This window comes from Podarcis vaucheri (genome assembly GCF_965113315.1).
Source record: "Podarcis vaucheri genome assembly, chromosome: 2".
In the NCBI taxonomy this organism is placed as follows: Eukaryota; Metazoa; Chordata; class Lepidosauria; order Squamata; family Lacertidae; genus Podarcis; species Podarcis vaucheri.
In genome coordinates, this window is record NC_138760.1 from 35,571,535 (window position 1) to 35,594,847 (window position 23,313).

A 23,313-nucleotide genomic window follows, 5' to 3' on the forward strand; every position below is an offset into this window, starting at 1 on the left:
CGCCCCCCCCAAAAAAAATAATCCTGGGAACTGTAGATTAAGAGTGATGAGGGAAGTTAGGAGACCCCCTTTCCCCACCAGAGAGCTATAATTCCTAGCATCCCCTAGAATAGAGTTTGAATGGGGATTGTAACTTTGTGATAGGAAGAGGAGGTCTCCTAACAATGCTCGGCATCTTTAACGGACTACAGTTCCCAGGATTCTTTGGGTGAAAGCCACGACTGCTTAAAGTGCTATGGCGCTACTTTGACACGAATAACGCAGATGGGGTCAGAGTGCGGTGTGCGCAAGTAGAAACTAGTCTACCGTACAAAGGAAAAAATAGAAAACCGTATTTCAGCTTGTCTCTGCCTTAGATCTTATTTTGGTGTACAAAGGCATGAAAACGTCAGTTCCTCATTTATACTGTTCCATGCTAAATAAAAGACTGAGAACTAGAAAGAAGGATATGGACATCAGCTTAAATCTCATACTGCATGCAGTGAGTCTTGTTGCAGGCACATTCATTTAAGAAACGAGGCAGACTTTACCCCTCCCCCCCCGTCTTGTACCCTCCCCAAATCTTCTCTGGAAGGTTGGGGAAACACCTACGACAGATTTAGATAGTGCTCAGGTAAGGAGAGGGGACGGAGTGAAGTCCCTTTGCACTGGCAGTAATCCTCGTGCTAACAGAATGCAACCCCATACATTTTAAGCATATGGCTTCCCCTAGAGAATTATGCAGGGCTGCCATACGTCCAGATTTACCCTGACATTATGCAATTTCAAAGGCAGAAGTGACATTGGGGTGGGGGATTTCTGCAGTAGTACAACAACATCTGGAGACCCAAGATTGAGAAAGGCTGGAAGAGATCATAGAAGTAGGAAGAGAAACCGGACCCAGACGGTGGGATTCCCCCAAAGAACCATGTCAGTGGAAGCGTTGCACAAAGGTGCTTTTCCTAATCTCTTCCCATTCATGGGCCCTCTCAAATTGTCTCGAGGGTGGGGGGAGAATTCTTAAAACAGTGCACAGGATGAATTGTTTCTGGGAAGCTGAAATGCTTTCTCCGACAGAATGTTTGTAATAGTGCAGTGTTGAATTCCACCCCGAGTGGAATTCTTGAGGCAATCAGACATCACCCATGCTTGCAAGCTAAGAGACCATTTCACATAAAAACAAGTAGCTTTGTAAGTGTTGCTTTTTCTTTTCTTTGTGTAGATTAATACCATTTCAAAATCGTTTTGAACTTGTCCGATTTATGGCTATTTAGTTCACCTGATGGGGAGACCCCAGTGGACTTCAGGCTTGCACTTTTACGCAGGGCAGTAGGATCCCTGTTAGAGAGTGTTGGGGTTATACTATAAAAAACAACCCTTCCCCAAACAAAATCCGAGTAGACCACAGGAAGACTTTATTATGATTATGCTGCACCTTTTTTTTTGCACCACAGAGGTAGCTGAAAGTAGCATAGATTCATTGTAAAAACCAAGCTGTTGAGAGGTTTGCTCTGTGAAGGATAAAATGGATCTAATTTTTATTTTATTTTTAAATTAAAAATTGAAACTTAGAATCTCCTAATGAGCTACAGTCCCCTGAACTAGAGTGACAAAAGGAGGAAGTATTCCATATGGATTCCTTGGAGAGAAAAAGAAGATGGGGTGATAATTGGGTGGGATTAGTACAATGGATGGAAAACACCCAGGAAATCCAATTTTTTGCCACAGCTTTGTCCAAAAACAACAACAGACAACAATCATCACTGTCCTAAATCTATCCTAAATCAGAGAAGAGCTGAATGTGCTATTCAGCTCTCAGAACTGATGTTTTATCTGCACATTTGTTTGTTTAAATATTTCTGTCCCACCTAAAATTCCAGAGGGAGACAAAATATGGTCTTAACTGCCCTAGGAAACAGAATCAACGTACCCATATTTTTCATCCTATAGGGCGCACTGGCCCATAGGGCGCACCTAGTTTTTTGGGGGGGAATAAAGAAAAAAAATTTTATTTTCCCCCCCAGGCGCGGTGCTGGGCCGGGGGAAGCCCAAGCTTCCCCCGACCCCAGCCCCCAGAACAGGCTGCTATCCGCAAGCCTTGGGAGCCCGGCGGGAAGTCGCGCCAGGCTCCCAAGGCTTGCAGATAGCTTCCTGAAGCCTGCATTCGCCCCATAGGATGAACACACATTTCCCCTTCATTTTTGGAGGGGGAAAAGTGCGTCCTATAGGGTGAAAAATACGGTAAGTAATGTCTGAACGATGCATATAAAACAGCAGTGAGGAGCCTGTTGTTAGACTCTGACTCCCATCACTCCATCCAGGTCTAGTGTCACAACAGAGATGATGGGAGTTGTAGTTCCCCCACCTTTGACAGAAGGCCAGAGATCTCATTTGGTGAGGAGGAACAAGAAGCTTTATCCAGCACTGGCCCAGTACAGGGAGCAAAGAATAACCATTCTGTATAGAGTAGCCCAGCCTGGTCTCTCAGTAGAAACATGGCTAGTGCCAGAGGTTGCCATAACCCAGGCTCCCTAAGCCCATTCACCTCCTCAGAGCCACTGCTGCCTTCTTGACCTTCTTGAGAGCCAGTGTGGTTAAGAGCGGCAGACTCATAATCTGGTGAACTGGGTTCGCATCTCCGCTCCACCACATGCAGCTGCTGGGTGACCTTGGGCTAGTCACACTTCTCTGAAGTCTCTCAGCCCCACTCGCTTCACAGAGTGTTTGTTGTGGGGGAGGAAGGGAAAGGAGATTGTTAGCCGCTTTGAGACTCCTTAGGGTAGTGATATAGCAGAATATCAATCCAAACTCTTCTTCTTCTTCTCTTGGCATGGAGACCAGCCAGGTCAGAGGTAACAGGGCACTATATTGGTAGAACACTGCACTAATAATAATAATAATAATAAAATTATTTATACCCCGCCCTTCCCAGCCAAGACCGGTCTCAGGGCGGCCAAGTGAGGCTGTCCCCCATATAATTTCCTGTGGTGGAAAAGAGGATTATGGGTTGTTCTCTTAGTTTATATACCCAATTCTCCTTCACACCTCTTGACAGTTGAAAGACACCCATAAGGATATGGTCAGCTGCCAGGTGAAAAAACCTTAGCCCACATCCTCTGCAGCTGTTTCCTGAAAGGCTGATTTAATTTTCTTTGTAAGATATAACTTAGTGCCTCTAAGTCGTTTTTGCTAGTACATTCCCCTAGGACATCTCTGGGTTCACTGGGCTGGCTTTTCTGGAGGCAAAACCATTTAAAGCCCTGGTTCTTTAAATGGTCTGAGAGCACATGAGGTTACCGCCTAGTAGTTTGTTGCAGGGCAAACTATAAGCACTGCAAATGTGAATTTAAAAAGCAAAGGCAAAGACATTGAATAAGAGTTCTTAAGAGACAGGTACAACAAATGGTTTAGCTGTATAGAACACCCAATCCCTCTGACTGCTGGAATCTGTGCCTAACTAAGCCCTCTCCAGACATTACCCATACTGTTCTGTTTCTTTGTAAAGAACATGTCAGGTATCCGTTCAGAGAGTCTGAGAGTGCCACATTATAAACAATGCATTACATACTGTAGTTACTGGACGAACTTGCAGGAACCCCCCCGTTGCACACAACATGCAGCAAGAAGAGAACACGAGGCTTGAATCTTAGACAACAGCATGAATTCACATCTAGCCAGAGGCAAGACTGTGTGTACACTTTGTATGAAGATATCTGCCGCTTACAGTCTTAAGTGGGGGTAGTGTTTCTAATAGATACAGAACACAGGGGAAGGTATGAAAGGTTTGGACCGCAGTTTCCAAGTTTGCCTCTGACAGAGAGGTACAACATGGTGGGAGTGTATGTTTTAACACAGAGGTTTTCAACCTTTTTGGGCCCACGGCTCCCTTGACCAACTACATTCTTTCTGCGGCACCCCTGTGGGGCTCAGGAGTCCAGTTATGTCACCCCTTGCCTGGAGAGCTGGCAGCCCCTCACTCCTTTTCAAACACCATCCCTTCTGGAGTGTTTCCTCAGCCTCCTCTCTTCTCCCCTCTCCTTGGGAGTCCTCTTGGAAGCCGCAGCTGCCGCCCCGGTCTATGAGCTGCCTCCCCTGTCCTAAAGAGAGATGTCTCCTCACACTTCCCTACAGGAGTCTGGCCAGCCCCAGAGGCACAAATCCCATGGGGAGCTTGTAGCCAGGGCTACTCCAACCAACAGCCGCAACATGAGAGGGCATCAGAGGAGGAAGTGAAGGAAAGAGGGGCAGTGTTGCCCATGGGACCCCTGACCATCATTCAAGGCACCCCAGGGCACACTGGTTGAAAACCACTGTTTTCGCAGATTGACGTATGTTGGTTTAGGACTATGCAAGCATCCAAGTTATGCAGAACTCTTCATGTGATTGTCAATCTGATCCACATTGTGTACAACACACGACTCATATACCAATTGTTTTATTTTGCAATACCAAAAGATCATGATCCAGTTAGTAAGCAATCCACCTCAGTGAGGACTGGTGACATACTCAGTTTCAAATTTTTGTTGAATTAGAATTACTTTGGCATGATAAGGCTGTATATATTCTTGCCATACACCTTGCTCTTTCCCCAAAACATCATTTTCAGGCCTGCAGGAACTTGTTCTAACATGAAGTTGGCCAAATAAGGTACAGCAACTCACAGGGAAGATATGATATTAGGTACCAAATGTACATCCCAGGGACCTGTATGCACAGTGAAAAAGTATGTATTGTACCTATCTAAAAGATAAAGGGTATGATAAGGTAGTTCTATGAGCCAACTTGTGTTCACAGGAAAATGAGGTCTTCCAGCATATAATGTTCAAATCACTCTCGGGGGCTTCTTTTGCTTCTTTAATCCAGATATGCTTTGACCATTCTGTGGTCTTTGCTTTCCTCAGGAGCAAGACCATTTTCTTCCTGCCTGTTGCCCTGCCACCAGAAGTTTTCATCCTCTGGGAGGCCTTTCCCCCCCTGCAACCCAATTCACAGTTGTTTCACCAGCCGCTGAGCCAGCTTCCTCACTAAACACCATTTCTCCTTGACACACTGGACAGAGGAACAAAAGGAGAAACAGGTTACATAACCTAACATTACATGAGCCAGAGAACAGATCATCACACAGTCACAGGTTACCAGAGGTGCATGATTATTGCACGCCATCTGGCATCCTTCTGTAACATTGCAGGACCACTTTACCTGCACACGTTGCCTCTTGAGCCTTTCAATGATGTGTCTGTTTGCTTGCACCTGAGAAACGTACACTGTAAGGATGAGGCTATGGAAGAAAAAGAGAGGCCATCACACCAATAGTTTGTGGAATATTGGTTCCCACTTACACACCAGGCTAGACAGGGAAACGGGATGCTACCTGCAAAAGGCTGGGTGAGTTCAAAACCATCTGCTAGGTTAAATTTAATCAAGGTTAAACTGAGAACTGACAATCTGTTTTAGAGCATTTGTAGTTGGGTCACTCACCAGGAGCCTCTTTTTCCTGCTAGTAACATCAAGGCATCAAAGTGATGATCAGGTGTGCTAGCAAATGTCTGATGCTGATGCTATTAAAAAATTCCATCCTTGACTCTTATACTGGTCTCCCATACAAGGGAGTGACCAGCTCCACACCTGCTTAGTTCAGCTGCAGCATCTGCTTCCAGACCACTGAATGGATACACAGCTACACTATCATGTATAGTTACACAGTGGCCTGCCAGGACTCTGACATTTCCTAAAATATTGGTACAGTAATTTTTTCAAATGTGACTCTTCATTTGCCAGAACTATGGGACTTTCATTAACTAAAAAAAAGGGGGGGAGCTACACTCCTTTTTCATTAGTGGCAAAGTTTCCATTGAAATTACACACTGTGATCACAATCCAACACTGAGGTGTGCTTGAGCCACCTTCCCTTTGGGGTGGAGCAGTAGAATTAAGAAGTAGTGTTTACAGAGGACAGGTCTCTTGCTCAAGTGGCCCTGAGTGGTCAGGCAGATGGTCAGATTTAGCTTGAAAGGAGCCGTGGAGGCTGTTCTGTGCCTGGAAAGGCCAGTGACGGCAACACACCACTTTTGCAACAGGGTCCAGGCCAAGAAACGAGGTTGCTTGCCTTGCAAATAATTCAACAACATATGGCCAGCCCTCCCTCCTTTGGAATTCCTCCATCCATGTCCCTCCCAAAGTACCCACCTGAGTACCATCAGAAGTAAGAAACAGAAGACATTGGATGTCACATAGCTCAAGGTACGTTGTGTTGACATGGGCAAATGGGACAAAGCCTTAGGTACTGCCTCCCATGGAGTTGAATAATTAGTAAAGAGCCCACAAGCCTGGGATGGAGAGACCCTGGGAGGAAAAAGAATGACTGTCAGAATATAGGCTTCATCAACCCCTGTATTCTTAAGATGCTCAACCACCCCTCAGCTCACCTACTGATGACATAGCCCAGAGGGACATAGGCCTGGAAAAGGCCTAAGAGTAGCATGATCTGGAAGAGGAATTTAGAACGGGATGCTCGAAAAAGCTGAGTTGAAGGCTGGCAGTTCTGGAACAAGGTGTACTGTGGGTGAGAAAAAGAGACAGATTGAGCATGCCTCCTGAACCCTCACACATTCCCAGAGATATAAAACCCATGAGGCTTTGCAGAAGGATGACTGCCTTGGGGTGGGATGGGGCGGGGTGGGGCGGGGTGGGGTGGGGAGAGAGAGAGTGAAGGGCCTTCATAGGGAAGCAGTTGCTTTTATACCATACTTCCTGGGATTCAGCCAGCAACTTCAGTCCCCCCGAAACATGTGGCTCCTTGACCCCAAAGGCGAACAACTCCAATACCACTTTCAAATATATTGCTAAAGCCTTCACATCAGAGCTGCAAACATATATTGAAACACCCCATGAAGAATCATGGGAACTGCAGTTTACCCCTCACACAACTACAATTCCCAGCACACTTAAGAAATGACAGTGCCCATGATTACTTTTTTGTGGGGGTGCTTTAAATTATGATTTATATGCAGCCCAGGTGTTCACAGTACCTAGGGCCAGGTTGCACCCAACCTGCTACAGGCAGGTTCAGTGGCTTCAAATGCATACATGCTAGCAACAACTGTGGGCAGGATGAGGTCAGTAACCACCAAAGTGAAGGTCTGAGTCTGGGTGGGACTGCCTCCAAGAGAGGTGAGTTCAGAGAAGCAAGTTCCTTACCCTCGCCTCTGGTCTTCCTGTGTGGGTTGCTTGCTACTACCAGCAATTTCTCTGGTTTGAGAGTTTGTAACTTCCAGACTCCTCTACAGTCTCTTAGCCAGGATCAGGGCCAGATCCACAACCCACGTCATGATGGGCATGATAGGTACTCTTTGTGTGTACTCTCAAACACCCACACATACACACATGTATACACAACCTTTACCTTTTTCAATAACGTGCAGTGAATTTTTTCATAGGGGAACAGTTAGGGTGAGAGACACCAGCTTGCAAGGGCGATTGGGGGCGGGGCTGATGTCACACCCATGAACATCATGCCTCCTTACCTAAGCTGGACAGAAGCTTCCCAGGCTTTGGGAATGAGGCGCCAGAGGAACATTAAGGGGACTAGCCTAGTCCCCTTAGTCCAATGACCGCATGCCGCTGACCTTTTTTATATAGAATGTGAAGAAGACGAAGACACAGGCAAGCAAAGGCAGAAGTGGGCAGAAGAAAATCCCGATCCATACGACTGTTTGAGCTGCTACAATATCCAGTACATTGTGAGGCACCAGGAACTCTTCTTTGCCAAGCCACTGAGCCAGTCCACAGGAGGAATGCTTAGCAATCAGTCTGAGAGAGAGAGAGAGAGAATTAATTCAGAGGCTGCAGGCATAACCTCTTCCAATAACTGCAGCTGGGTATCATGCCTGAATTCTGCCTCTTTTGCATAGGGAGCACATATGCTTATTCTCCCTTACTAAAAGCACCCTGCAGTCAACAACGATACAATGGGCAGATCCGCACATTTAAAGCATGTGACTTCGCCCAAAGAAGTCAAGCTTCCCCCTCGCAGAGCTACCGTTTCCAGCATCCTTAACAAAGCACAGTTCCCAGGATTCTTTGGGGGAGGTCACATGTGTTGAATATGCTTTGAATGCAGAGCATGCAGCTGCCCAATGACAGCTACCCTGCAACTGGACCACCTGGCATCACTACTGGGAGGCAGGAAGATGAGATAAAAATACCTGTAGATCAGGGGTAGTCAATGTGGTGCCTTTTGGGTATGTATGTTTTTTGGCTCCAGTTCCTATCACCTCCAGCCAATCTAGCCAGTGGTCAGCGACAATGAGAGTTATAGTCTAACAATGTATGGCGTGCATCATGTTGGCTATCCCTACCATACATCCCAAGGAAGGAATGGTCTGCCCATTTGTGGAAAGAAAAGGCTGAATGAGGGCTTAACCACAGTTAAATTCCCTCCATGCTTTCCAGGGAATGTCCGCACTTTAAAGCTCTGCATCCAAGCACCCTTTTTTTTGGTTCAAGCTTTCCCAGGAAAACCCACTCTTTAAAGCTCAATTGGAGCACACGACAGTCCATGGAAAACCCGAATAGCCATTTGCTCTGATACAGCTTTAAAGATTTCACAGGGAAAGCTCTGGAACAAAAAAGGTGTGCTCAGACACAGAGCTTTAGAGTGCAGACCTGTGCCTGGAAAGAGTGGGCAAAAGGTAAGTATGGAAAAGCCCTGGGTTAGGCCAAGAATCAAGGAAACCAGGAAAGTAGGGTGGACTAGTATTAGTTATGATCTCTTGCCTCACCTCCGGGGCAGGCTGATAAGGAAAGCAGATCCCAAGGTGGTCAAGAAACTGAAGAGGGTCATCTTGTACATCTCTTGTCCAATGTGGGTTTCCCAGCACTGCATGCACAATCAGGAGAGAGATAATGTCTTATGATGAGTATATGGAAGGTAAAGAGAAAGAGAAAGAGAAAGGGAAAAAGGAATCCTAGGCATGTCAGGCACATTATTATAAGCATAGCACAATATATGGTGTTAAATGAAAAAAAGAAAAAAAGCTAAGTTCACATTAAACATGCACAATACAATGTTATATAGGTAATAGAATGTATGGAGAATTGATGTATAAGTTGCAAATTTCTAACACATTAACAACCCCAAATCCGGCGGACTTTAATTGCTAATGATCAACCAGGCTTTCCTCATTGCTGGAATTGGGATCAAACAAGGTGTGTGTTGGCGGGTGGGGTGGGGGTGGGGAGTGGGAATCTGCAAAATAAGTGAAAAATGATACATTGACACGCAGACAAAAGAAGTACCAGGAAAAGGAATACTCAAAGATGTCTAGACAGCCGAAGAGCCATTCTAGAAATTGAAAACCAAGTTACGCAGCTGTGTGCTTAAAGGTGAAATATACTTTTGTCACTGCACCAAGTCAAGGCTAACTAGCTCTTTGCCTTGCCAGCTAATCATACCTTGCTTTAGAAAACTTCATACCCGAACACATTATGTCTGGGCCACATTTGCTCTAAACAGGAAAAGTTCAGCTGAAATATCCCATCCATGTCACCTGATAGAGTTTGTTGTAACCGCATTGGTGGCACTGAGGAGCACTGCCGCTCCCTATGCATAGCACTCTGCGACCCAAGAAGAACATGAACATTCCCAGGCTGGACAGTTTCAGGATTACACACCTACGAGAGACCACAAGAGAGATTGGACCTGCACCTTACACTTGGTTTCCACCCCACTAATCCTACCATATAAGCCAGTGCTTGAGATTACCACCTGACCATGAATGGATCCAAATATCCGTCTTACCACACATTTCCCCACACATCTGTCCCTAAAGTGGGGTGTTGCTTGGTCCTGATGCACTTTGCACTTCAAAACTTCTGAAAGATCTGGATCTTTTTAACATTCCACAATATATTTTTATAACAGCTGCTGCATTGCGTATCTTAAATCTGTATATATTTGGTTGTTCTTTGGGTTATGGCATTATAATCATAATTATTATGGGTGGCATTCAACTAAGTTTTACTCAGAGTATATCTATTTAAATAAATGAGCAATTTATTTTGAAGGGTTTACTCTGAGCACAATTTAGTCGACCACTATCCTATTATTTTAGGAAGACAAAGGAATGGGGAATTTTGACAGTAAAAGAACTAAGGTATATTAGAAATGCATTGCTGATGTTCATAAACACATACATTACATGACAGCATTTCCCCTGAAAATATAATAATATTTTTTGAACTGCACTCCTCAAGTTTTCTTTGTGTTTACTATTTGTCAACGGGAATCGATAAAATACACATTTTAAAAGTATATATTGTTGCTGTCGGCATCTGCCTGTCTCGGGAAGTATTGATTTTACTGCATTCCCGTTTGCCCGCTTGAATCATTGTGCCATTGTAAGGGGTATCAATCCCTTCTTGATTGTTCTGCTTCTTCCCTCATACTTTCACTGCCATATTTACAATAAAGGATATTGGGCTTGATGGCCGACTGGAGCAACTAGTGCTTCCCAAATTAGAAAGAGAGAATAGCGAAACTAAAACAAAGCATTAAAAACTCTGCTTGCAGCTCAAAGTAATTTAAGGCCTGCAAACTCCTTATACCACGAGAAATATATCTGCCCCAGGTTCCCCACCAAGATGAAAACAGCTACCTGACTAGGGTGAGGTTGACTTCAGTATTAGGAGAGTAGCCTTCCAACTGGGTCAAGACATGGAAAAGTAAAGGCAGGATGACATTCACAATGGAGATGACCACTGGTGGCAGGTACTGGCTCAGTACATCAAGGCTGGCAGCATTTTTCTGGAAGTACAGAGATGGGTTTGTTATGGGGAGGCACATTTGTGCCTAGAATCAAAACACAGAGGAATATTTCCTGACCACTCAGTACCAAAACACGGTGCAAAAAGTCAGGACCACCAAACTTACTGACTTTTCAGAGCAGTACCTTCTGCTTACTGCGTGTCAGGCTTAATCCCTCACCCTAGCCCAGATTCCTGGCCCATCTGCATCAGCTGTTCTCCAAGAGCACACAGCTGAGTTCTGGATTGAGGTACAGCCACCCACAGCCCCACTCTGACCCTGGCAAGGGATGAAGGGTTGTCCTACTTGACTGTGCCCCTGGGAAAACTCAGTGGCTGCATAGATACAGTAGAAAGCAGCCCCTGTCAGCAGCAAGATGACACCATTGATCAGCAGGCGTAGCAGGTAGAGCTTAACAAGCTGCTTCCGTGTGCGCTGTTGGTTCTGCAGATGCCGGATCTGCTCCGCTAGGTCTATCTGTGAAGAGAAACCAAGTTGGTCACTTGCTATTTGTGCAGTTGAGCATGCAGAGGAGAGGTTTGCTTCCAGGCTTCAGCATGCAAAGGAGAGGGAAGACCCAGTCAATCTAGTAGGCGTGCACGGCCCAGGAGAGCCATAACACCTTGAGCACAGAAGGGACATAATAATCTGAGGCTAGAAAGAATGACTGAAACAAAGCAAAGCAATCCCTTGTTGCCTTGGGAAATGTCCTTTGAGGTGGGAACAGGAATTGAAGGATATGATTCCTGTTTCCCTTTGCTTGTTGTCCCTACAATGCTTGTTCTCTTTGCTTTCACCTAAGACAGGTATTGTTAATTGTTGCTGCCTGACTTGCAAGTGAAATAAGCAAGGAAGTTACACAGGGCCTGAAGAAAAGAAAATAATGGCACCTGTATCAAATTCTGCAGCTCCACTTGTGCAATAGACTTCTATGCATGCAACAGAACTTCCTCTTCCTCTCCCCTCGAAATCAGCTCCAGAGGGTTGGGAGACCTCCCAGAGCAGATTGAGGTGGGGTGGTACACAGTGGGAGGACAAGAAAATGGAGCCTCATTATGCAAGCAGAACACCGCTTGTGCAACATTGGATTCAACCCTGGTTTGTTTGCTTTTTCAGTTCAGCCAAATTTAGGCAATGGCTGAGGTTTCGTCCAAAAATATTTTTAAAATGAATGGATGTGTATACATACTTGAAAGGATGACGCAGTGAAAGAGGTGGGACTTTTGAGGACATGAGGAAATTATCATGAAACCCGATAGGCAATTTCCATGTACCTTTAGGTGATTGTAAATATTCCTCTGTTTGAGGGTGGCTGCCTCTGGGCTTTGGATGCAGAAATCCCACTCTGTGAAGATCCTGGCACTGACACATGGTTTGAATTCCCACCGCAGCATCTGCCACCGGGCCACGCTGGCTACAATCCTGAATATTGGGACAGGAGTGAAGATTGTCACAGGCAAGCAAGACTTTTCTCCTAGCAAATTAATTCCTTTGCTCCAAGCAGTATATAGAAGTCAGTGCGTTGCATAAGAAGTTCCACTGTGTCACTGCAGCGGGTCCAGCCCAAGATATGTGAATCAACATGGGAGTAACGCCCAGTTTCCAGAAAGGAGATCGCAAGTCTGCACAGGGTTATATGGTATGATGTGAAAGTGTGCAAATCAGTTGCAGGGGGTGATGAAGGCAGAAAAGATGCAACAGTTTAGGAATATTAGCTTGGTCCACTGAGGATTACCTAGTGATGCTTCAGAGTAGGAATGCTTTCTGGGAATAGTAGGAAAATTTGATGGGAATGAGTTAGGGATGCAGAGTCTCAAGAAGACTGAGCTGATCTACTATGGCAGGATCTCAACACATAGAATGTTGTTGTAACATGAATAAATGTGAGACTTATTGGAGAAAAGGTAGGGAGTGAAGAAGGAAGAAGAATAGATTTTTGCCCATCAATGTCTGATTAGATCAAACACTCTGTGAGAATGATTGGACACTGGAATATGCTCTCAACAGAAAGTGTATAATTTCCATTCCCAGGGAATTTGAACATGCCAGGAATAGGTTAGAGCAGAAGTTGGGGAACTTGCAACCTTCCAGATGTTGCTGAATTACAGCTTCCAATGGGGCCAATGGGAGCTGAAGTTCAGTAACACCTGGAGGACCTCAGGCTCCCCATCCTTGGGTTAGAGAAATGTTACTCTGACTGTATGTAAGATATGGGAGTATATAACCTACTGAATTACTACAGGAAAGAGTCAGCATTTTAAGTGGGTCATCATAAGCCATTGTGTATGTAAATCCCTATTCATGAATCCACTCCCTTGCCCTACAACTCCTTGCTTCTCTCCTGCTCCTTTCTCCAAACCCCTGCTGTCAAGCCTAGAAAGGCCTGGGTCTCAGCCATCATCGGGGCCCTTACCGCCGGAGGATCCAAATGAGGCAGGCAAAGAAGTATCCCAGGATGCTAAGCAGGTATGCTAAGTGTACATTGTAGTGGTTCTTGCTATCCTGTGTTACATGATAAGCACCATAAAACAGGTACGAATACTCCAGAGAGCCCTAAGGATGGAACATAAGAGGAAATTACAAACCAGCCTTATGCTTGTAGATTAACCCAACTCATAACAGAGGAGTATGGAATCTGTGGGTCCTCCAGATGTTTGCAGGACTCCAACTCTTCTCACCTCTAACCACTAATTGACCATGCTGGCTGGGCCTCTTGGAGTCACTGCCCAACAACACTTGGAGAGCCACTGCTTCCTGTCCACTGCCATCATACTTCTCTAAGGACTTTCTAAGTCTGAATCATAGAATGCAGTGAGTACAAAGTTTGGGTAAGAACCACCACCCATTAATCCAACATTGTCCTTCCTGCTCAACTCCAAGCTATATTTGTCTTCCCAATTGCTCCATTTTTGTCCATTCTTTTTCACACACACCCATTCTATAACCACTTGCTTAGGCAGCATTGCACCTTCATCGGACTCCCCTCTCCAGCACAGTAAACTCCAGTCTCTATTTCCAGCAGACTCACCTCCCCGGTGAAGATATCTTGGAATCGTTGCCAGGCAGATCGATAACTGACGTTACTGCTGTACTTCATGCATTCAGGATCTGGGGGGAAAGACTGGGTAGCTTTATAGCACTAGACACTCTGACACTTAGATGTCAGCATAGGATCTAATCCAGGTGGGATGTTGGGGAAAGCACAAATGCTCTTGGAAGTACCAGCAGAGGCTCACCTGCACGCAGACCTGTAGGAAATATCGTCGTATTTTGAGAAATGATAACAGGCAACAGTATGAAGCCTGTGGCCAGCAACACAGCCAGGAAGTTGATGAAGAGCAGGAACCTCAGGAAGGTAAAGTAGGACTGGATGCCAGGACCAAAGTTCCCTGTACAGTATGTTGAAGAGGATAGCAAAAGTGGGAAACACAGGAAGGCAAGCACACAGGTATCACGAGGGGATGGGGAGGATGAAAGTGACACACAGGATAAATTCTGTCCCAGATCCACAGCCCTTTCTTCATTCACTTGTAGTATTGCTACGTGGCTGGTTCCTATCTGGTCTGACAGGGGATTCTGCCTTCTGTGTCTACTTCAGTGCCAGTCAAGCAGAGGTTATCTTGCATTTTGAAACTTCACACATATCAATGAGCATAATAACCAAAGTGGGTAGTTTCTTTAGGAGAAAGAACTGCAAACTGCCTCCTCTCCCTAATGTACACAACAAATTCACAACTCCTTGGTTACCCTCTGCTAGAGGAAAGCAAGATTTATTTGTCTTCTTCACAAACCATGTGGTCAACCAGCCTGCAGAGGTCTCCCTTGCCTCACACCAGTTAGAGATAGGTTATCTGTAGTCCAGTTGTTGTATTTAGTATATATAACCAGCAGCCCCTGCCATTTATAATACCAAGTCCCTTCTCAACACAGAGAGAACTTTATATTTTCTTCAAGTGCAGCTGTTGATCTGACGTCCTGCAAGTGGTGGACCCTGGGTTTCAAATACAAGGGGTGCCCTGTGCAATGCCAAAATTTGGCACCCCAGCCTCTTGCACTCCATTCTAAAGCATAATTGCAATGTCCCCTGCGTTGCCCCCGAGGTTCTGCACCCAGTGTGACTGAACCAGTTGTGCTCGCCTAAATCTGCCTCTGATCCCACCCATTTTCCCTTTAGAAGTAGCCCCACCTTGTTTGCTGCCACTGGACCAAACTGATACCCCAGTGACATTCCTTGGGTAGATGAACCTTGAAAGGTGAAAAACCATTTCCTACTGTTACCTCCAATCTCATCCAGGGGAGGCTTCCAGAGCTGGAAGATCCTGACAAGGTTCCAGATTCCTTCTTGAAACTGCTTCTGGGCCCTGGATTGTCTCTGTCTCCAGACCACCCAGCAGGACACATCTCTCCCTGCAGATGCTCTCAGCTGCCTGTGAAAGGGAGAGTGGGTTGAGTTTAGAATGGGCCTTCTGAATCAGTGAAGCTTTGGGAGATGAGGTTAGGAGAGGACCACATGTCCCACCCCATCGTCTGGTTGAATATCTGCACCTACCTGCCTCACGCTGGGACAAAGCCTCCCTTTTGATACACTTCTATTTTTAGTCAGCAGGTTCCTCTGCGCTGCCAAGCCCCACTAATCCTTTATTTTATTACCTGTATTTCTTTGATGCTTCTGTGCCATATCAGAACCTGCTACAGTGGGATGGGGGAGCTTTTTCAGTCCAGGGGGCTACATTCCTGTATGTGCAATCTTCTGTGTAGTGGCATCCCAGGGCTGGTGGGCAGGGCCAAGGGCAACTGTGAGTGGAACAATGACTGTGACTCTTCCCTTTGTACGGTTGGCCACCAAAAATCCACAGGTTTTTACACCACTTGGCTGGGTTAAAGCAATATATCTAAAGTAGAAACAAACCAGCTCTGTTGTGGGAAGGAAGGGAAGGGGGAACAAAAACTGTGTGCCTTTTCTTGCCAAGTACTGCGTGGTTTTAGCAACCAGCCTGCACAATTACAGTCAATTACAGTGGTAACTCGGGTTAAGTACTTAATGCATTCCGGAGGTCCGTTCTTAACCTGAGACTGTTCTTAACCTGAAGCACCACTTTAGCTAATGGGGCCTCCTGCTGCTACTGCGCCGCCGGAGCAGGATTTCTGTTCTCATCCTGAAGCAAAGTTCTTAACCCGAGGTACTATTTCTGGGTTAGCGGAGTCTGTAACCTGAAGCGTATGTAAACTGAAGCGTATGTAACCTGAGGTACCACTGTACATACTAAAGATGTTTTCCCATGTGAGCTTGCTCCAGACCTGAGGAGGCGCTTCTCCTTCATGGAGCAGGGCAAGTCCCTGAGCAGCAACTCCTGGCTACCCAACTCCTCCAAGGAGTCTTCTGTGCTGGAATCAGAGAGAGCATCGTGCTGGGCAAGTCTGTGCCTCAGGACCGGGGTGCCAGCCATCGCTTGAGATCCCTGAAACAACAAGTGTGCACGTGTTAAGGTGCGGGGACCTGGGCACAGAATAAACCAGATGTGGGACACCTTTTTCAGCCTGAGGTCAGAACCCTCTGGAGGACGGAAGGTGAGCAGGGCCAGAGGCAAAAGTAGATGTGACTCTTGGGCTATGTCCAAATCAGTGGCTTATAAAGCAGTGAGGTTGTTTCCCCCTTGCTGCATTTTAAGTCACATTTGCACACCAGAGAGGGAGTGGGGATGTCTTCACCCACAGAACATTACTTTATTTGTTTGAATCGTGACCGCAGCTACCACCACCCCAAACTCCTGTTCATGAAGCTGTCATTTGTGCATGAGCAGTGGATGTCTCAAATGCACTCACCTCAGCTTAACTGTGAAGTGAATGTGGCTTACGTTTTCTCTCTCTCTTTTTGCCAAATTATTTTATTGATTTTCCATAATTTTTAAACAAATTATAACCAAATGAATACAAATTTTTGAGAATGTGGCTTACGTTTTCAAATCAGATAGAAGCTGGTTTGAGGGGAAATGCATCAAACAGCAATATTTCTCAAGAAAGTACAGTAGGCATAGGTAAACTCGGCCGTCCAGATGTTTTGGGACTACAATTCCCATCATCCCTAGCTAACAGGACCAGTGGTCAGGGATTGTAGTCTCAAAACATCTGGAGGGCTGAGTTTGCCTATGCCTGAACTACAGGATAGATGTCGATTGTGGCCAACATCTGTACATGGACGGCTTCAAACACCAGTGGTGGAAGCGCACCGGTGCCAGAGTAAAAGGTAATGTGTACACAGCTTTGCCTTTATATAGTAGGCTGCATTCCAGCCACACAAAACTCAAAGGCTTCTACATACAGATGCACATCTCTCTATCCAGGCAAACAAACAATATTTTCTCTATTCAGTGACACTTTCCGAGCCACGCAAAAACCCTAGGGGGGTGCAGAGCAGGGTTGGTGAAGAATATGGCCTAGGAAGAATACCAGGGGCCATAAAGAGAGGCCTGGAAGGCTGAATTTAGCCCCCAGGTTTGAACTAAAAATTATCCCTCAACCTGAATACCTGATACCTCCATTATACTTTGAATGTATCTGCTAGCTGCAGACCACAAAAAATACCACACAACACTCCTAATGTACCATGACTGCCCTTTAGGCCGCAACTACAGCCCAAATTCTAATTTGTTCCGCTTCATGTTTGACTGGAAACTGGGAAGATAGCTAAAGTAAATTAGGATTCCAACATCTGCCAGTAAAATGATAAAATGGCTGTTTCACATTTAAAGGTGCATATTGTGGTGAAGCATTTAAATAAACAACAACCACAGAATCTTGAACAGCCTCCTAAAAACATATCACAGCCCATTTTTTAAAAAAAGATGGGGCAAATTTTAGTATGGCAGGGTACAACACGCTAAGATAATATTGTTTTTAAGAGGTATTGATGCCTCTTTCCTAGAGTGCAACTCTATAAAGGAAGCATCAATAGGCCTTCAGTTTACTGTTATCCTAATCCTGTGTTGTGATAAACAATGCACACCAGTTAGAGCCAACTTGCAGCTATTGGGTGCAGTTCTGTTCACGTTCCAGTTTACACAGACAGCCCCAGTCCTCAGGTCAGCTGTCTGCTGAGTCACCACCACTGAGAGGAAATGGAAGAGAGAGAAAACAGTATCACTGGCACTTAATTTTACTTTCTGTTTTTTCCCTAGGCGGCTGTTCCCTTTCACAGGATTTTCACACATCTACGTGGGTCAGTTGGGCACAGAAGAACAACTGTTCACCCCTGTCTGTGCTATTCCTGCTGAAATAAAGGCTACACATTCACTTTGTACCCTTGCATGTACACACACCATATACAAGCACAAGACTTGCCCCCCCCAAAAAAAATCCTGGGAACTATAGTTCACCCTTCATAGAGCTGCAATTCTCAACACCCCTTGACAAGCTACAGTTTCCACCATACCCTTCCCAGGATGCTTTGGGGCAAGTCATGTGCTTTAAATGTATGGTGTTGCATGCGGCCTCTGAAAAAGGAAGCAACTCACCCCTTGTCCTTTTAGCTTCTTATCATCTATCACCACTACAGCACCACACCAAATCCAGTCAACCTGAAGTACAGTTCTGGCGATACAGCTCTCCTGTGGATTAGAGAACCAAACGGAAGTACAGCGTCTTCATCCTAGCTGTGGGTTTTTGCTTGCTTATCTGTGGAGATGCTAGTGGCAAGCCCATGTGACAGGAAGACGCAATTTCCTGTATCGCACCAAGTCATCGTGTTGGGTTCATACGTTGCACTTGGTAGATTACACTTGTTGGAGATGGTAGATATGAATACATTTTTGCGTTTCTTTTTCTAGTTCTTTTAAACTGCCAGGCCAATGCTATGTTAGAACTGCTTATTTTCCATTACTGTATTTAAAAAGCTTATTTGAAGTATAATTCCACTTTCTTCCCCCTTTCTACCATTCCCCATCCCATCAAGTTTCCCTAGGAATCAGCATTTTGTTTACATCAGGGATAGGGAACCTGTGGCCCTCCAGATGTTATTGGACTACTACTCCCATCGCTCCTGACCATTGGTCATGCTGGCTGGGGCTGATGGGAGTTGGAGTCCAGCAACACGCTGCAGAGCCACAGGTTGAGAGGGCTGATGCAGCAGTTCTAAGCTTGCAGATGCACAACACAGTCATAAATATGTTTACTTGGAAGGAGATCCCTCTGAGTTCAATGGGGTTTACTCCTAGGTTAGCAAATGTAAGGTTTCAGCTTTAAAATGGTTCAACAGACATTTCCTCTTCCCAGGGAATCCTGGGAATAGTCCTGAGGGAGAATAGGTTATTTGACAGAGTTGTTAGTGCTGTCTCACCAAACTACAGTTCCCAAGATTCTTTGGGGAAATAGAAGCTTGTTACTTTAGTATAAATCTGATATAGGTTGCAGTGTAGCATATCCTGTTAGTGAGGCAAGCATATGTAGAGCGAAGTTTCCTGTAAAGTGTAGCTATGCAGAAACCTTCCTTTTAGGCAACTCAGACCCCATTTTGAACTTTACATCTAAAGCAGTATCACAGACCTTCCAAGTGTCCCTATTTTCTAGGGATGAACCTGTTTTAGAGAAGCCATCCCGGTTAGTGATTTGATCCTGGAATGTCTTTTTCCTTAGGATGTCCCTATTTTCAATGGAGAAATGTTGGAGGGTATGGAGTTATCCAACCCCTGAGCCATCTAAAGGCAATCCCATATAGGGAAGTATTTTTTTAAAAAAAAAGTTTAATGTTTTATTATGTTTTCTTATATGTTGGAAGCTACCCAGAGTGGCTGGGGCAACCTAGTAAGATGTGTGGGGTATAAATAGTAAAATTACCACTGTGGAATGGGACGTCCCTATTTTCATTGGAGAAATGTTGGAGTGTATGGTATCATGCTGCTTTAAGCAGTCATGGCTTCTCCCAAGGCATCCTGGGAAGTTAAGGATGCTAAGTTGATAGGAGAACCCTATTTCCCTCACAAAGCTACGGTTCCTAGAGGGGTTTAACAATCACTCCCTTCACCCAGTGAATTCTGGAAATTGTAGCTCTTTGAGGGGAATAGGGGTCTCCTAACAACTCTCAACACCATTAAGAAGCCACATTTCCCAGAATGCTTTGGGGGAAAAAATGACTGTTTAAACTGGTATCATAGTGCTTTCAGTGTATAGAGCAAATGTGGCCTTAGAAAGGATTATGATGATGATGGCGAAAAGAGTGATCAGTACATCTTTTCCCATTGTACAAGGCTCCCCTTCCTGAGAGCGGACATCTAACAGTGGAAATATGCACACATAGTAAGCCATACCATAATACAGTAGTCCTCTCCGATAACTCGAGAGACTTGTGCTTATTTGGTCCGAACGTGGCCCCTTTGAATAAATGAAGTTGTTGACTTCTTTGCAAGCCGCCGTTCAATACAAACCTAACCTAGGAGTTTGCTCCAGGTAGATGCTGGAGTGGGGGAGGACTACATCTCCCAGCGTCCTTTGTATAACAGGTGAGGCGCAGGGTGTGGTCTGAGACTGCCGAGACGGGACAAAGGAGACCTTGGAGGGGGAAAAAAGTTTTCTGAATCTTGTGGCTAAGATTCTACTGATCAAAACCACAGGATCCCACCAGGTTAGTGAGTAAGATGCCGCAGAAAGGCTGCTTGTGACTTGCTGGACTGAGAAATAACTCAGTTCCCCTTGTTTTGTAAGTACTGAAACATTTTCTTACATTGTTATTGCCTCTGATGATCTGCCGCTGTGTTCTGAGCGGGGATGGGCTACAAACTGAGGACTTTTCTTGTGTCCCCGATGCGTAATCGTTCTGATTCTCAATAGTCTCAGCGTGGGAAGGTAACAAAACTGCTCTGGAAGACCCGTGACCGTCCCTTCTTCTCACACCCACTCGGTTGTATATGTAGTAGAAGTACGGCCTCTTAGATACTCTATCGTGTTTGGCCAAAACGCTTTCTGGCCCATCCTTTATGGTTCAAGAGAGAAAGGGGAAAAGATGCCCACGGCGTGCATGTACACAGAAGCAGCTGCCTTTGCTCCCTTCCTCATTCTCTCCCTCCAGGCAGCAAGGGGAAATAAAGAGAGAAAGGCAATAGGAGCAGCTTAGTTTGCTGCAGGGTCCTAAAACTAGTGCCTCGCCAGGAGTCGTGGGCTGGAATCAGGTATGTTTTGTTTTGTTTTGATTTTTTTTAGTAAAAATGAATAAATCTGTCTTTCTCTCTATTGAAAGCCTTCAAAGAGGGGATGGGGTAAAAGCAGGAATGGGGTACTCTTGGCATGATGGGCAAAAGGTTATCCAGTGGGACAAGGTGGTGTGACGTTATTAGATGTGCAGCTATTTCTTTTAGAAGTTCTAAGTCACTGCTGCACACAGGAAAGCTTCCCTTGCTTCAACCGAAGTATTGTTTTATTTACTTGTAGCAAAATGCCCAAGACATTGCTAAATATAGTTCATGATGAGAAATATAACATAGCTGCAGTAATTATACGGAAATTTTGGATGCAAGATAGCTCTGAAACCTTTTATTTTCACTATAACATGATTTTAAAGTCAGCCCCTGTGGCTTGGTGTGTGTGGAATTTTTCTAGTTAGTAGGCTTAGCTGGGCCCCACCTTTCATATTCCACGTACCCTACTGGAGCACTTTCAAACAATGAAAAGTAATGCTAGGGTCACAGGCAAGTTTACTTGCAAGAAAATGCCAATGACCTTGGTTGACTTGCTTCCGAGTAGCCCAAGATGTTAAGCGCCAATGTAAGACTTTTTTTCAAAGGTAGTGTTTTCTGCCAGAATGCCAGTGTGATTGACAGTCTCCTTGTTCTGGCAAGTAAATGAGGTGATAATGTTTGTGACAGATTAGCATAGAGGAAGTTTGGGGTTGAGGAAAATGAGCAAAGGCTGGGTACTGCTTTCCTTTTCTTTGATGTGGTCCTTGTTTCACAGTGGCAGTTTAAATGGAAACTTTTCATTAAAAGTTAAAGGTTGTTTTTCAGCTGACTAGAGATATTTTGTTAAATGCCAGTGTGCTTTACAAATTAAACCTATACTCCTAGGTAATTATATACTGTACTGTATATGATTTTAGTTGGGATGATCCTAATAAATTGGACATTCTGCTAAGTGGTGCTGCTTGCTAGGTGTGGCTGTGTTGTACTCTCCTTCGAGTGAGGCTGTGAAGGCTGTTTTGATTAACTCCTGCACTTCAGAATTTACCGCTGTGCTTCTCTGACTCCTCCTGGGCTGTCCTGCTGTATCAGATCAGATAATATGAAAGAGATGTTTGCAGAAAAGGAATAGGGGGAGGGTGGAGGATGAGGCTGCAGCCTGTGCTTCTTGGCACAGCAGAAGCAGAGATCTTTGGAACACTTTCTTGGTCCTGCAGGCAAGCCTTGGGCATGCAGCAGTTCTATTGTTTCCATTATTTCAGAAGCTGCTGTGGAGAGACAGTAAGAATGCAAAGGTATGTCAGGATGGAAGCATGCCTTTGCCTTCTGCCAGGGAAGTAGGATGCTCTGGTCTAGGCTATCTCTAGCCCTGGAAGCGTGAGAAATTTCATGGAGTTCAGAGGTCTTCTGGGTGTCCTTACTGGTAAGTAAACTGTCTGGTTTGGGGATGAGAATTACCAATTGCACTAAGGGCACATCCTGCCAGCTTTCTTTCTGCATTCCTATTTGGGTGCTGAACTGGCAGTGCAAAAAGTGTTTTTGAAAGAGGCACTGTTTCTCTGGAGGCACCACCCTACTCACTGCAGGAAGCCAGATGTGAGCCCTGCCCTGCCCTTGTTAACTGGCAGGTGATTAGTTCAGTCCAAAACCCCCACTACATCTGGAATGCAGCACAAAGGCACCAGAGCAGTGCTTCTAATTGCTTAGCCAATCCTGGCTCTCATGGGTGACCATCCTGAGACTGCTTTGATGTTTCATTTAGGACAGGAGGCGGTAAACCTATTTCCCTCCAGATGTTGGACTCCCAACTCCTAGCAGCCCCAGCCAGCATGGCCAATGGTCAGGGATGATGAGAGTTGTAGTCTAGCAACATCTGGAGGGCCACATGTACCCCCTCCAATGTTCTAGGGTTCCCACATGATGGTTCTGACCAGCCCATTGTCCCCTGCATGTGACCTAGTGTAGGAGGTTTCACTCTAACTGAGCAACAGTAGCTTTAGCAGTTCTGGTGTTGAATATGGGCTTCTTGGTTCTTAAGAATTCATACAGGAAAGCATGCTTCCATATGGAAGAAAGCGCAGAAGCATCATGTGACAATTTTACACGTCTCCGTTTCATCCTAGTATATACCCAGTGAAACAGATGCATGCAGACATCACATGTAACAATCTGCACATGAGTTTCATCCTTTGCCCTACATAGAACTGTTCCTGTTCCGGTGAATGTATAGGAATGGGTGTGCAGCCCAACCCGTTATCTGTCCAAACATGCCCACAGGCTGGGTGAGCAAAACACTCTGAAATTCCTGCTGCTGGGGGCTGGGAGGAGAGGCCTGAATGTACTGCGATTAACTCTTCTATGTCCAGTGGT

General features: G+C 45.3%; 2 protein-coding genes and 1 long non-coding RNA gene across 8 annotated transcripts in view; 2 read left to right on the forward strand and 1 right to left on the reverse strand.

Moving 5' to 3' along the window:
• Positions 1–4,810: 4,810 nt before the first annotated feature.
• Positions 4,811–18,592, reverse strand: TMC8 (transmembrane channel like 8). Of its 3 annotated transcripts, XM_082213339.1 has the most exons (17): positions 18,295–18,592; positions 17,785–17,888; positions 16,082–16,242; positions 15,062–15,210; positions 14,020–14,172; positions 13,812–13,891; positions 13,197–13,336; positions 12,058–12,205; positions 11,090–11,260; positions 10,635–10,783; positions 9,528–9,651; positions 8,760–8,857; positions 7,605–7,788; positions 6,405–6,535; positions 6,166–6,321; positions 5,179–5,257; positions 4,811–5,028 (listed from the first exon to the last, which is right to left on the reverse strand). In XM_082213339.1, exons 3-17 carry the CDS (start codon positions 16,228–16,230, stop codon positions 4,966–4,968), a joined length of 1,974 nt encoding a protein of 657 aa, XP_082069465.1. In that variant the 5' UTR covers positions 16,231–16,242; positions 17,785–17,888; positions 18,295–18,592; the 3' UTR covers positions 4,811–4,965. The 3 variants fall into 3 exon arrangements, with proteins under 3 accessions (XP_082069465.1, XP_082069464.1, XP_082069466.1); XM_082213338.1 differs by lacking the exon at positions 17,785–17,888; XM_082213340.1 differs by lacking the exons at positions 17,785–17,888; positions 18,295–18,592 and adding an exon at positions 18,157–18,175.
• Positions 16,251–18,078, forward strand: LOC309526961. Its single transcript, XR_014217034.1, has 2 exons — positions 16,251–16,351; positions 17,959–18,078. It is a non-coding gene; the product is annotated as an uncharacterized lncRNA (long non-coding RNA).
• Positions 18,593–20,261: 1,669 nt separating the features above from the next.
• The window catches only part of TMC6 (transmembrane channel like 6), a 29,204-nt gene continuing 26,152 nt past the window's right edge, over positions 20,262–23,313 (forward strand). For 2 of the 4 annotated variants that reach the window (XM_082213330.1, XM_082213334.1), the window contains exon 1: positions 20,262–20,396. The gene's annotated coding sequence lies outside the window, so the exon portion shown is untranslated. Of the gene's footprint in view, positions 20,472–20,518; positions 20,941–23,313 lie in introns of those variants that run through there. The other 2 variants (XM_082213331.1, XM_082213332.1) reach the window with 2 other exon arrangements.

What these genes read in the sequence shown, in the direction of transcription:
- TMC8 (XM_082213338.1), bottom strand. Translation starts at nt 16,230, where the DNA reads ATGGCTGGCACCCCGGTCCTGAGGCACAGACTTGCCCAGCACGATGCT. An exon ending in TTTCCCAGGGGCACAGTCAA is followed by an intron (nt 10,784 to 11,089) that starts GTAGGACAACCC and finishes CTGTACTTCCAG; the next exon opens with AAAAATGCTGCCAGCCTTGA. An exon ending in TTACTTCTGATGGTACTCAG is followed by an intron (nt 5,258 to 6,165) that starts GTGGGTACTTTG and finishes TTTCTTCCATAG; the next exon opens with CCTCATCCTTACAGTGTACG.